The 13414-nt window shown below is 30.1% G+C and overlaps 1 protein-coding gene across 3 annotated transcripts in view; it reads right to left on the bottom strand.

Moving 5' to 3' along the window:
- Positions 1-13414, bottom strand: part of LOC129971401 (CCR4-NOT transcription complex subunit 6-like) — a 186849-nt gene that overhangs the window by 62258 nt on the left and 111177 nt on the right. Inside the window, exon 1 of one of the 3 annotated variants that reach the window (XM_056085138.1) lies at positions 6056-7615. The exons of the other annotated variants lie outside the window; for them this stretch is intronic. Coding sequence (XP_055941113.1) covers positions 6056-7307 — 1252 coding nt within the window. The 5' untranslated portion in view covers positions 7308-7615. Of the gene's footprint in view, positions 1-6055; positions 7616-13414 lie in introns of those variants that run through there. 3 annotated transcript variants of the gene reach the window in all.

Raw genomic sequence — 13414 nt, 5'->3', positions numbered from 1 at the left:
AAAAGGTGGAGGAGGGAGTGACACGCAAAGAGGGAAAAAATTTACAAGGTGTACAAATTTTTGATGAAAATTGAAGCTCATTGCGCAAACAAGAAATAATGTAGTTTTTGATTATGCTGTTGTTTATCTTTTCCTTATTAAGAGGAAAGTTAAAAGGGAAAACTGCGACAACACCTATCTTCTTAAGTAATATCCTCTAAAACTTGATGAAAAGTGATATTATAGTGAGTTTCTTCTCGTAAAAAAATGCGGGTTATGCAAAACAAATGACACAGCAACGATTTGAGCGCATTGTCACATAAATTAATTGTCAAAAACCATTTACGTGATACCTGTAACCATCACATGAGGGAAAATGCTGACGAAAACAGTACAAATATATGAAGATAAGCTATAAATTAATTCAAAATCTTGTTTTTTTATATCAGATTATTAATTAATAATCATTAATTCTAAGAATCTTGGAAATCATACGCACTTAAAAAAAAAAGATAATTTTTTTTTTTAAATTTTAAAGTATTTAGCTTAGCTTTCTTTCCTCATAAAAATTATAATCTTATTGAAAAAGAACACAATGGAACAAAAACGGGGTCTTCATGCTTTGCTGTACTACGAAATACACATTTTCAGTAATCCGTTTGACCGCTGTAAATGGTGCTTCATGGCAATGAAAGAACGTAGGCAGGAAAATGTTGCAAAAGATGCGATTAATTTATTTTTATTTGCATTTTATTATTTTATTTGCGAATTTTTTCAAAGAATTTCACTTTTTAAATTCGTGTTTGTTAATAATATATTTCTAATTGAAACAACCAATTTTTCTCAATGTACAAAAGATTAAAAAAAAAAATGAATCATTTTAACTCAAACTTACATGGCACACGGATAAGCAAAGAATTACTTGCATTTAACTCTTAAATTATTGTCCCTAGAACTCAGTACATTCACAATTTTATATATATATATATATATATATATATATATATATATATATATATATATATATATATATATATATATATATATATATATATATATATATATATATATAAAATATTAAGGCACAATGAGTACTTTCCCCCTCTTTTTTCGAAAAAGGAAAAAAAAAAAAAAAGCGAAATAAACACAAAATACGTTAAATAGAAACCTAAATCAATTTTCTTAACTCTTTTTTCCTGTGCTCTATAAATATAATAAATATGTAAAAAAAAATATTAAATATCATAATTTAATCCTTTTATGGAATTGATGATTTAATGTAGCATTGTTTTGCAAGGAAACAGTAACAAATCGAAACAAATAATAGAAATCTCTATAAATGTCTCACATCAAAAAGACAAAGCTTTATTATCAGCACATTTAATACGCACTCAAGAAATTCTGCGCAAGGTAAATTCTCATTTAAATAAAAATTAATCGATATTTTAAAGTATTTTTTCATCAAAATACCATCAATACTTTTGCTTTATTAAACTTATATAGCAATTAAAGCAATACCCTTCTTTTGCACGAATCTAGTGGAATTGGAGAAATAATGCTTGAAACAAGATGCGCCAGCGTTTGCATAGCGGGAAACCACTTGAGGTAAAAATGCCCCCTGAAATGCAAATGAACCAATAAAAAATTGTGAAAGCAGGAGGAACGTTGAAGATGGGGGATTGTAACTGAGGGATAACCACAGTATTTGCAATTATATAACCATAAATTCGAACAGAGAAAGTAATAATTTTGAAATTGTGAGCTGATTTTACGTATTAATATAGACAAAAAAAGTTAAAAGCGAGGTGAGGGTTCGATTACTTAGTTACTACCTGACAGAATTCTGTATGAAAAAGATTACTCCTCGTCCCTCTCAAATGGGTCAGCCTTTAACAGGGATAATATGCTTTCATCATTCTTGCAGTCGAAAACATTTCAAAGTTTTTACATTAAACAGCTTATAACTTCAAATTTTTAAAGCATTTTCATATCAATCGGCAGAAATTGAAAAGACACCATTTTACAAAAATATTTCATAGATCTAAACCTAACTCCAATCGCATATAAAATTGGGTAATAGAAGACTTAATTATCACTGGATAAAAAATAATTCAGAAATAATGTAGTTGAAATTCAAACACAAGATTCCGCTTAATGGCACATGCATATTCGGATTAACACTATTTCGTTGTTCCGTAATTAAAAAACAGGTTTAGAATACAATCCCCTCTATATTATTTCTTTGACAATAGCATTTAGCCTACTATTCTTCAAGTATCATATTAAATTCCTAGAAGAGAGTGAAATCTACAATTTTTGAGTATGAACCCCATGCAAAAATGGGAAAAGCCTCCTTTACATTCTCTTAATAATTTTGTTACATATTAGTTGCCTTATCTATAGAAACTAAATATTTTTTAAAAAGAATTTAGAAAGAAAAAACACCTCACCCAACTTTATTATTCAAAATTTATGTCCGCAAATATAGTTAGTTATTCATACATAAATTAAAACCGACGTCAATAATTCTCATCTCATGAAAGATATTTCATGCAGCTTTATTCTATAAGAGACGAATTTCTCTCGAAAGGAATCAACCTTAATTTTGCTTTGGTTAAGCACAAGTAAAGTATTAAATTTTTTAATTAGAGCCTTAATACTATAAACCACACTTAAAATAATAATAAAAAAATATGGAGGCCAAATCGATGTTCTTTTTCCAAGAAACTTCCAACATAAACTAAAGCTGTAAAAGAATCAGATGCGAGTTTTTACTTCAACTTCATTTTGTTTTGTTTTGTCTTCTTGAAACAGAACCAAATTTAGCTAAAGGAATTCATAAACAAATTCTAAAAGTTTTTTCAACTGTAAACAATTTAACAGTTTTAAGATTGATTAGAATCGCAATGTAACGACTCATGGCAATAAGTTCACTTTAGCCTAGCTTGCAGAAAAAATATTCTTTTAAACCAATTCACATAAATTCGGCAGGAGAATTCCACTCCATTCAAATCTATAATTAGAAGAGTGTTAACAAATGAATAATGGCAGGTTTTTCTTTCATCAATTATAACATGTAAGTAATCGTTTACATTGCGAAACTTTTAGACTATACAGATTAACACAGAAGAATACGGTCCAATAGATAACATTTTATAACAGCAGTGAGATTTCAAAAATTGTTTCGCTTTTTTTTTTAAATTTGATCGAAATAATCTGGCTATAACTAAATAATGATATATGAAAGAGAAATTTCTCATTTATCTTTATTAAAAAGGGGAAAAAAATGTTTAGATTTTTTTTTTTTTTTTTTTTTTTTTTGTAATTTAATTAGTCATTTCGATTTTGCACGCATGAGCTATCTGCCAAACAACTAAATGAAAATAAATTTTAATTCCGACAGAAAAAGACTAGAAACATAAAATCTCGAGCTATAAATAAAATTATCTGACACAGAAAATAATGCGCGGTAGAACTTATTGAGTTGAAAGCGGACGGATCAAAATTAGAATTCGATCTATCTTAAATTAGGGCATATTTGAGGAAAGAGAACAAGCCAGATTTCTATTTCCGATTTCAAAATTCGAATTATCCAATAATTTAAGAAAAACCGAGTCTTAGGATGAGAACGGTAAAAGAAAAATGGAAGGTTTTTACACTGAAAGCGGCAGCAAAGAATTATTTTTGATATTACCAGTTAGAATAAATAATATGAAATAAATAACTAATTGCAATAAATTAAGACTGCGTGTCATATTTAATACAAAATAGGGAGAATAAAATTTTAAAAAAAGTAGACTATAAATGTTAAAAGCTGCAAATTAGAATTTTTATTATATAAAAAAAATTGGCAGCAATGATGGGATAACTGTTAAGTAAAACAAACATTATGGGCAGAAAGATGGGAGTATTCAAGGAAGAAAATTAAATTATGTTAATGTTAGTTTTTATTTTTGACTTCGAATTAAAGAAAATTATCGACACTTCGAATTACAGACGATATTTTACGAAGTATCAAATAACAGGCGATATTTTAAAAGTGTTTTAATGCGAATATCAGATTAAAATTCTAAACAAGAACATTCGTATTTGTTAATTCTCACAGTATTAACTAAACATTAATGCTTAAACTCCAAGCTCAACATGCAAAATGGAATTAGTTGTCAAGAAAAATCATAATTCTGATATCAAAATATCAATTCATCAACAAATGAAGGTCATCCTCATACAATCGGTCAATAAAATAAATTTTCTAAGCAGCTATTTTCATATTTCACTTTTGCCAGAGTTTCAACCTTAAAAGAAAGACGTCATCATGAAAACTATATCATGCCAGCCAGAAAATTCTTGGAATGAAACCAATTCTACGGACTTTTAAAGTGGAAACTTAGAAATAAGAAGTTGGAGAGCAGCCAAATATCAGTATTGACCTGAAAGATGCAGAACATTAAGCTTTGTCACAGGATCAACTCAATCTCCCAATTTTTATATTAAAAATACAGAAATATGCAATTAAAATTTCAGTAAATTCACTGAGATATTATGTTTCAAAATTCAACTCATATGAATTTATTTCCGTTTTGTAACAAGTTTATATATTTTAAATGTTTCCGCACGAATTTAAATGAGCTACTGAAGGGCTATTTTTGAATCGTTCAGTTTTTGAATAGCTAACATAATATACGAAAATAATGTTCAATCCAAATGACATATCTGGATATATATAATATACCCAATTTGCATTAAAAAAAATCTAAGTAAGAGAAAGAATACTTAACAATTAAATAAATCTGCGTGAAATAAATATATTTTTGACCATATAAACGCCTATACTCTATTCAAAACTAGGAAATCCTTAAGATTAGTAAAAACAGTCTATTTAAACAAAGAAATAAACACAAATATTCGATGCTGACAATGCGAATCTTCGCACATAACCATCCATGCGAAAGAAGTGCAAATATGGAAACAATGTACGTATGATCTGTTATCCATCATTTGGTTTGATAGATTTCCGTTCTTTTCGAAACGTATCGAATAGAAAACAATGATTAAACTAAGAATACATTATTTTGCATAAAAGGTAATGCCCAAGTTAACTTCCGGGTTTCTTTCGCATAAGTTGGAAAGTGAGAAAATTTATTAATTGTGGAAATAAATTTTCTCTAAATTCGTTTGATGATATCATGCATGGTTATGCTTTCAACAAGCTGAAAGAAGAACATCGAAATTTGTGTAGCATGAAATTTGCTTTATAAAGCAGTGGAGCGTTACTTGCTTAGTCATTTGTAGTATCAAGCCCATTTTCAGATGTTTTAAAAGAACCAATATTTTCATTCTGAATATTAGAACTAATGATAGTGTGTTAAATTATTTGTTAGTTTTTATGAAAGTAAAATACTTTATAACTAATGGAAGAAATATTTAAACATTTTTTAATTGAATGGAAAAACATATTTTCTATAAAAGTTTTATCGAATTCGGAATAATTACAATCTTACAAAATGCTCGCTGATAAGATATTACGAAGTAAACTCCACTCTTTCCGAAAATTTAATGTTCATTAAAATACATTCAAAGAAACAAACAAAAAATATATGCAAGCAGTTTAACTTATTATTGCAGAAAAAAAGAATAGTTATTAAATAAGACGCTCAGAAAATTATACTTCAAATAAATTTAATGCATAAAATAAGATCTTTCATCATTATGTTTATTTACTTTATGATACATGCGTTTTCCTGAGTTTATGAAAAATAAATAAGCATCTCTCAGCAAGGGCAAGATAATCGAACTGCACAGTATCTTAAAAGCAGTACCTGGACATTATTACAAGCAAAACTGCTATTCCGACATAATATAATCTAACTAATCGAGTGTCACTATAGATACAAGCGCGTAAGTTAAATACAACTAGAAACATCTAAAATCCGAAAATTTACTTTTTAAAGCCCAACTTGATAGGGTAACAGGATGATCCAGTTTGAAAAACTAATAATAATATTAAATTTAATTAGCAAGTCGATTTATAGAAAAATAGAAATACAACTATGAAAGAATGCAAACTGAGACTTACGGACAAGAGTATTGTGACTCTTTATGATCGATTCTTCTAAATTTGAATCTTCTTCATAAGCGCCCATAGTCAACATCTTCATATCCATTTCTCTACGGGGCATCCAAGTAATATCCGGTGATCTGCATCCTCTTCCTCGTCTGATCATGGCCATGGATAATCCATTCTCCGAGACATCCACCGGAGAATCCGGCGGAGTCAGGAAAGTGGATGGAGGCGGTACGCAGTACGGACACTGACAACGGGGTGATGGGGGGTAAGGGTACCTCCCTTTCCGTACCATTCTTTCCACCGTATTACTTAACCGGACAATACCAGATTCCGGTTTAGGTGACAACGGAGGAGATGGATAAATCTTGAATCCATTGCTGTCATATCGGTAACACAGAGGCTGATAGGGCTTGAGGGTCACTATTGTACCGGACATCTCCTCCATGGTACTGCTACCGCAGGAACTAGCCCCGTCACTTTCGCTAGTACGCCTTTCCTTTTTACGTCGTTTCCTTGGTTTGATAATCCTGGGGAGACCGTTTTCGGATGTGCCAGAATCCTCAGAAGTGGTACTGATGCAGTCACTTTGAGAAGGGGATGACGATACAGTCCGGGAGGGATTTACAGACAAATCGGGATCACTTCCAACAGAGAAGTCGTCCTCTATGAAACAACCAATCCTTTCTTCTCGAGAAGAATAGCAATGAGCATCGTCCGGCATAAGCATTAGCAAACGACTATTACTATGACTTTCTTCAACGTAAAAATTTCTACCTTTAAAAGCGGTTGAACTATAGTACCCATCCGAGTCTTTATTATGCTTTTCGATATCTTTCGGAGAAAGAATCAGGGGAGCTCCTTGGGCATGTATGGCTAAACGAGATATAGGCAAAATGTCTTCCAAATTACTTGAAGATTCTACACTTAGAGGACAAGAATAATCCTGCTGTTTAACGTTATTTCTAGGAGGAAGTCTGTTCTTACCCGAATGTCCCTGGTGATGGTGGTTTTTGTTTTGTCGGGCAACACTAATTAGGGGGACACCAGTCCATGCATAATTACTAATGTTATATCCAGGATTTTGAACAGTAGTATTGCAACATCTGTTACATGGTGGCATGTACCCTCCACACATACCCCCATCTTTCGGGTGGTGTTGATTTCTGGGGCAAGACTTACGCTTGGATCTGGTCTGTTGGGTGATAAGGCACGATCCTATATATTTCTGGACGTCTACAGGCGCTTCGGGATGGGGCCCCATATCCAAGAGAGAAATTCCTATGTCATTCTGATTCCGTAATCCAAGTCCGAGTCGATTTGTTTACAAAGAAGAGTCGTAAGGCACAAAACAGATACTGATGTGATGATAAAATCCAGCGAACATCTCGATATTCCTAAAACCAAAATCCAACCGCTTCCAAAACATAGGATGTGCGTTCCTTTATCTGTTGTCAACGTGAATGAGTGTCACGAGCTCCCGAAGTTATCATCGCCGGCGAGAGACCACCGCAACTGTGACCGAAAACAACTTCCTCGTAGCAAAACCCAACACAGAATGCGTGCGCAACTTATCCCGGCACGCCACACAGCAGAGAAGCGCGCCGTTTTTCTTTCACTTTAAAAACTCCGAGAAACAGGTTTGCCACACTTGGCTTACAATCGCATTCATGCGTATAGGATGGACAAACAAATATACCTTGGCATCTGACATTTTTTCCCCCTCTTTGAATCGTTTTGAAAAGGAAGGGAAGATACTCCTAAGATATTTGTAGCTGTATTTATAGCGATTAACCAGAAAGAAATGGTACACAGTGATTACAAATATTCAAACAGCTTATAAATCACGTAAGTAACCAGACTGTCTGGATTAACTGAAACAGATGAAGTTTATTTTTTTCTCTCCCTCTACCGAGAGCTGCTAAGAAATAGTTTTTTTTTTTTTTTTTTCTATTTCTTAGTAATTAGAAAACAGCTCGAATCTAAAATAAATAACTATAAAACAGAAACAAAAATTAATTTTTTGAATTCCGAATTTTACTATACATGAAATATGATTACTCTATTTCAATAAGTCAACTGGCTTATGTTTCTGCTCTTATCAACATCTATAGTAGTAAAACGCCCAAGCTTTCTGGAACTGTTAACACTTTCCCAATTTTTGCCTATTAGTCTGATCCTTTGCCACCACAAAGGGAATCCCGGATAAAGGTTAAGAAATGATAGTCAATTAGCATTCATACAATCACCAAATTATTATATTCCTTCAATTACCACTTTCTGTTTAAAGAATTCGCGTGAATTATATACAGGATGCAGCAAATGAGTAGTATAAAAATATAAAATAAAAAGAGATTTTTTAAAAGGATAAAAACAAGCAAGATATGCAATTCATTTTTAATTAGAGATGTTATTGAATTTCAAGATGCCATATTTCGCACTAAATGTAATTACAATATGAAACGTACAAGTAGCAGAATATTCAGAGATGGAGATGCAAATGATATTTATTTTCCATTCATAAGCACTTATAATTATTTAAGACTTTGCACTCGAATGGTTATTTATTAATGATGTGATATTTTATTTATTTATTTAATTTTAATTTTTTAAAATAATTACAGAAAGATAGAAAAAGATACAGATTCATTTTTCAGAGAAACTCAACTTAAAACAGTTGCATGTATTTATTTTTTGATGAAATAAACAGGTCCATGTATTAAGCATCGAATTATCTCAACGAGAACAAAGGGTTAATATTAAAGATGAACAAATACATAGCCCTTACCTACATGAAAAAAACAATGAGAAAATTAAACCATTTAAACAAAATAACTTAAATATGTAACTTAAATATTATCTAAAATGTTTATGACAAAAAAAAATCCTATTCTAAAGAGGCTTAATAACTGAGGTTTCACACAATTGATACTTAGGGTAAAATTTGAATTAAAAATTAAAAAGGTAGAATTTTTGGCATGAAATTGAATTTAATAAAATGGGAGTGTGAATGATTAATAAACGAAACTATGATTATTATCGCAACAATTATTAAGAAAAATTTTCTATTTATTTTTTATTACTCTAATTATATAGCAAGTTAAAAAATTATCATTTTTCTTTATACCAACATTTTCAATTCTGAGACCGAAAAAGAGTTTGGCAATAGAAAATTGATTATTAAAACTTTCTTTAAAATTTAAATTTAAAAACGGATGCATAAAAATTATTTCCATGATTTAATTTCCAATCTTAACAAGGTGATTTGAGCAAAAAATATAATGGTATGAAAATATTACCATGAATGGGCAAATAAAGAACTAAGAATTCGAATCAAATGTTTTAGAGCAATTACACTGCAGGACGAAAATAAATTCCGTGCATCAAAAAGCGCTTCTTTATCTGAATTTCGAAATAAAAATTTCTAAATCGAATTTCTAGCGGTTAAATTTCCCCATTGTCTCATTGATGCCTTAAGGCATATTTATGCTTTTTATTCAGACTTTGTCGGCAAATGTTTCACAGTACCGACTAAAGATTAATTTACATAGGGAAATTCAATAACAGTTATCATAATTTTTAACTCTGTTGAATATTCATTTAAATATAAATTAATTATATTACATTAAAATGAATACTAATTAAGCAAATAAAGTTTTGCTCAATTACTGAATAGAAGTTAAAATTAATGCATACCAATTTACATTGAAACAAGTTGCTTACAGGCATAATAATATATTTTTTTTATAAACAAGTTTTGTATTCAATATTCTATTTTCAAACAAAAAATTTAATTATCTTAGACATGCGACCATGATCAAATTATTTCTGAAAAAGTACCTTCTTTGATTAAATACAAATGCTTTTTGTAAAAAAATAAATACATAAAACAACGTTATGTTTAAGTGCTACAGCACAAAATCAATGAAAAATAATCTATGAAAATTGAATCAACAATTTTTAAGTATCGATTTAAATCTTTCTTATCAAACAATTATGTCGAGTAATACAAAAGTTACTGAAAAACTAATGGCATACTGACAGAAAAATATTCTATTTGTTGATGGAATGTAGATAATTTTTTATTAGAAAATAATTTTATTTATGAAAGTGGTAGTTCGCACTTGAGTATTGAAAAGTAATCTATGAATAAAAAATAAAATAAAATAATAATAAAAAAAAAACTAACGTAATCGACAAAAGTCTAATTTTTTTTTTTTAATCTACTTAAAATCTGATTATTCCCATTTTGAATAGAGGTTATTTATAAAATTATTTAAATTAGTTTAGAATTATGATAGATAAATTTAAATAAAACGAAACTTGTATTTACATTTACGTTAGAAAAATAACAATTATGGAATAAGATTAATTGAGAATTTGATCTTGATTCTTTCGCATGCTCTGTTATTCTTATAAATAGATTTTTAAACAAAATTTGTGAAAAATTCAATCGAAAAGGCCAAGCTAACGATCTAGAAACATTTAGATTATTCTTAACTTCTCCTTCTTAGCATATTTAATAAAAATTCCATTTTTTAAAGCTAAAAAATAGCGGATTAAATTTAGATCATTTAATACAAACTATATAGAATAGGTTTTCTTATTTGCATGTAATGTCCACATTAAAATTCAACAAAATTAACTCAATACTGAAAAGAAAAATCTTATGTTTCTTGAAATCTTAAATAGTTCCAATTCAACAAATGTCACACATGTTTCTCTCCCTGTCCATGTAATATTTTATGCATATTATAGACAGAAATATCTTATAAATAGAAAAGAAGATTATAATACCGGTTCGGTGCAAGGAATTCTCTCCTAGATAGAAGATATAGCATTATTCAAAACACATTCAAATGTATGGTACTGATTGTTTCCAAAGTGATGTGTATCGCATTATCGGTACAATTTTAAATCATACAAAATTTATTTTATGCAGCAATGTAAATAATTAAGAATGATTTTATTATATTTTATACATGAAAATTATATTTTTTCAACTTTTCGAAAATTACAATATTTTGAACTTTATCATGAAATTAGCAAGATCTTCACTTTCTGAATTCGAGGAATAAAGTTGTTTTCTGCATTTAAAGGCATTAATCAAATCATCACGAATTAGCACGAAAGGCCTTTCAGAAACTTTATCGCATACTCTCTAATAGATGCCAAAAAAGCCTATTCGAGCGCGATCTAAGGCGATTAATCGCTGGTCTACTATTCATACAAAAATATCGGACTACCGACTGTGTATTTTGGAAGATTTTTTCCTTTAGCACAGAACTACATTTGTAGTTATAAAAATCACGTATCAAATTTCATATATTTAAGTCATTGCATTTACATCTTGTGCAATTACGGACTGATAGTCAATTTTTCAACGGATTTAGTTCCAAATTTATTGGTATCCACATTTTATAGGTATAGGTACCTAGTTTTACAGGTATAGGTACCTAGTTTTATAGGTATAGGTATTTAGTTTTATAGGTATCTACACTTTAAATGCCAAATCTGTGTACTAAATTTTATTTATTTAGCCTTTTATGTCTTGTAATTATCGCATTAACTTATATTTGGATAGCCGGACAGACAGATGTCTACAAAATGAATTTCGTTCAAAACTTGATAGAAATCTAAAAATTTGGAGAAGAGATCATATAGCAAATTTCATTTGTCTAGCTGAAAACGTTTTTGAGTTATCGTGTTCACTGACAGACGAACAGACATAATTGCCAAAATTGTATTTTTCGGACTCAGGGGAGTCCGAAATGTAAAGAATCGTCAAAATCTCGAGATTCAATTTTTAACGATCGCAATATTTTCTTTTTGTACATTTCGATACGAGAAGTTTAAGTACTAACACGCTTTTCATTCGATTGCAGAAACAATTCGAGGGTAAAAAAAAAAAAAAAAAAGAAGTATAAAAAGATAAGTAATAGGATAATTAATCAAACCTGTTTTAAAAAAACAAATATTACATATATGTAGCATATTTTTGGTTTAAATAGAATGCAGGTTCGAAGCAGTGAAGAGACTTGGTATTTTTAATTCCGTTTTATCCTCTCTCGGGAAGCAAACATGATTATTTACAAGAAGGTGTAGCGCGTCACAAAAGCAGAAGTAAGAAGAAAGCCATAGGGCGAAACAAATGATCATTAGTCTTATATAACATAGGGTTTCTGGCCATGCGCCAATTCAATACAGGAGGTGAAATTTGACACCTTTTCAAGGGCACAGAAAATATCACTTTCTATTGATACGTAGTACTGATGGCACATTATTTTTACAAAGGGATTAATTAAACCGAAAGTGGAATTGGATCACGAAATAAGAGAATATTTTAGAATGAAGTTACGATGGGCTAAACTGAGATAAAGTTTTGGAAATTAATTTGGATTAAATTAAGAGTTTAAAATATCATTATATATAAGTTTCAAACAACTTTGGACAATATTATATTTTTATCCATTAAAGCAATTCTATCTGAAGACAGTTTAGCCATATCGAATACAATGCGTCTCATAGCACGTGATCAAGGCATGGAAAAAAATTGAAAGGGTGTTTAAGGAAAAATATACAAAGGATTCTCCATCCCCCCTCCAACACAAAAAAATAGTCTAAAAAATAACCTCACTTAAATGAGTTAGGTTAAGAGAAGGGCACAGCCCAGAAAAAGGTCGAGTTTTCCACTACCCACGCCACTCAATAAGAAGCAGCGCAATATGAAGAGCGTGGATGGAGAAAGGAGCATGGGTAAAATTGTTAAAAAACAAAACGTAGGCGAGCATCAGCGCCAGAAATACTATACAAGCAACAGCACCACCCTGACGAATTGACATTTGTTCATTATGAAGGGGGGGGGGGGAATTCACCGAGCCGCGCAGGTGCAAGAAATCATTAAAATGCTTCAACCAAAGCTGAAAAGCACCAAGAGCATCACTACAAAAGAAAATATAATCTTTTCTTCATTTTTTAAAATCTTATTTACTACAGGTAACATTTTAAGTAAACAGGTGAATGTCATCAAAATAATAATAAGTCACCTGTTTTAACTGAATTATCAACAATTCGTTTGCATTAAAAATTTAATCAGAATTCAATTAAGAATGACATAATGTTAGGGCAATAAGACAGCAGGATTAGAATGGACATCCCAATATTATATATCAGGATGTCTACTCTAATTATGGCCAAATAGCTATTTCCTAAATCGTTAAGAAGAGGCATATAACCTTAATATATTCAAAAAATCTTTAAATGAGGTAACGAATTATATTTCATGATTTTCAGTCAATAAATGTACTTACGAAATCTAAACTTTTTGAACAGAAAATTGAAATAAACATTTATAACCGTACCGTTTTAAAA

Source organism: Argiope bruennichi, chromosome 6 (genome assembly GCF_947563725.1).
Source record: "Argiope bruennichi chromosome 6, qqArgBrue1.1, whole genome shotgun sequence".
Taxonomy (NCBI): Eukaryota; Metazoa; Arthropoda; class Arachnida; order Araneae; family Araneidae; genus Argiope; species Argiope bruennichi.
Note: the sequence above shows the minus strand (reverse complement) of the source record. Positions and strands in the feature narration are given on the sequence as shown.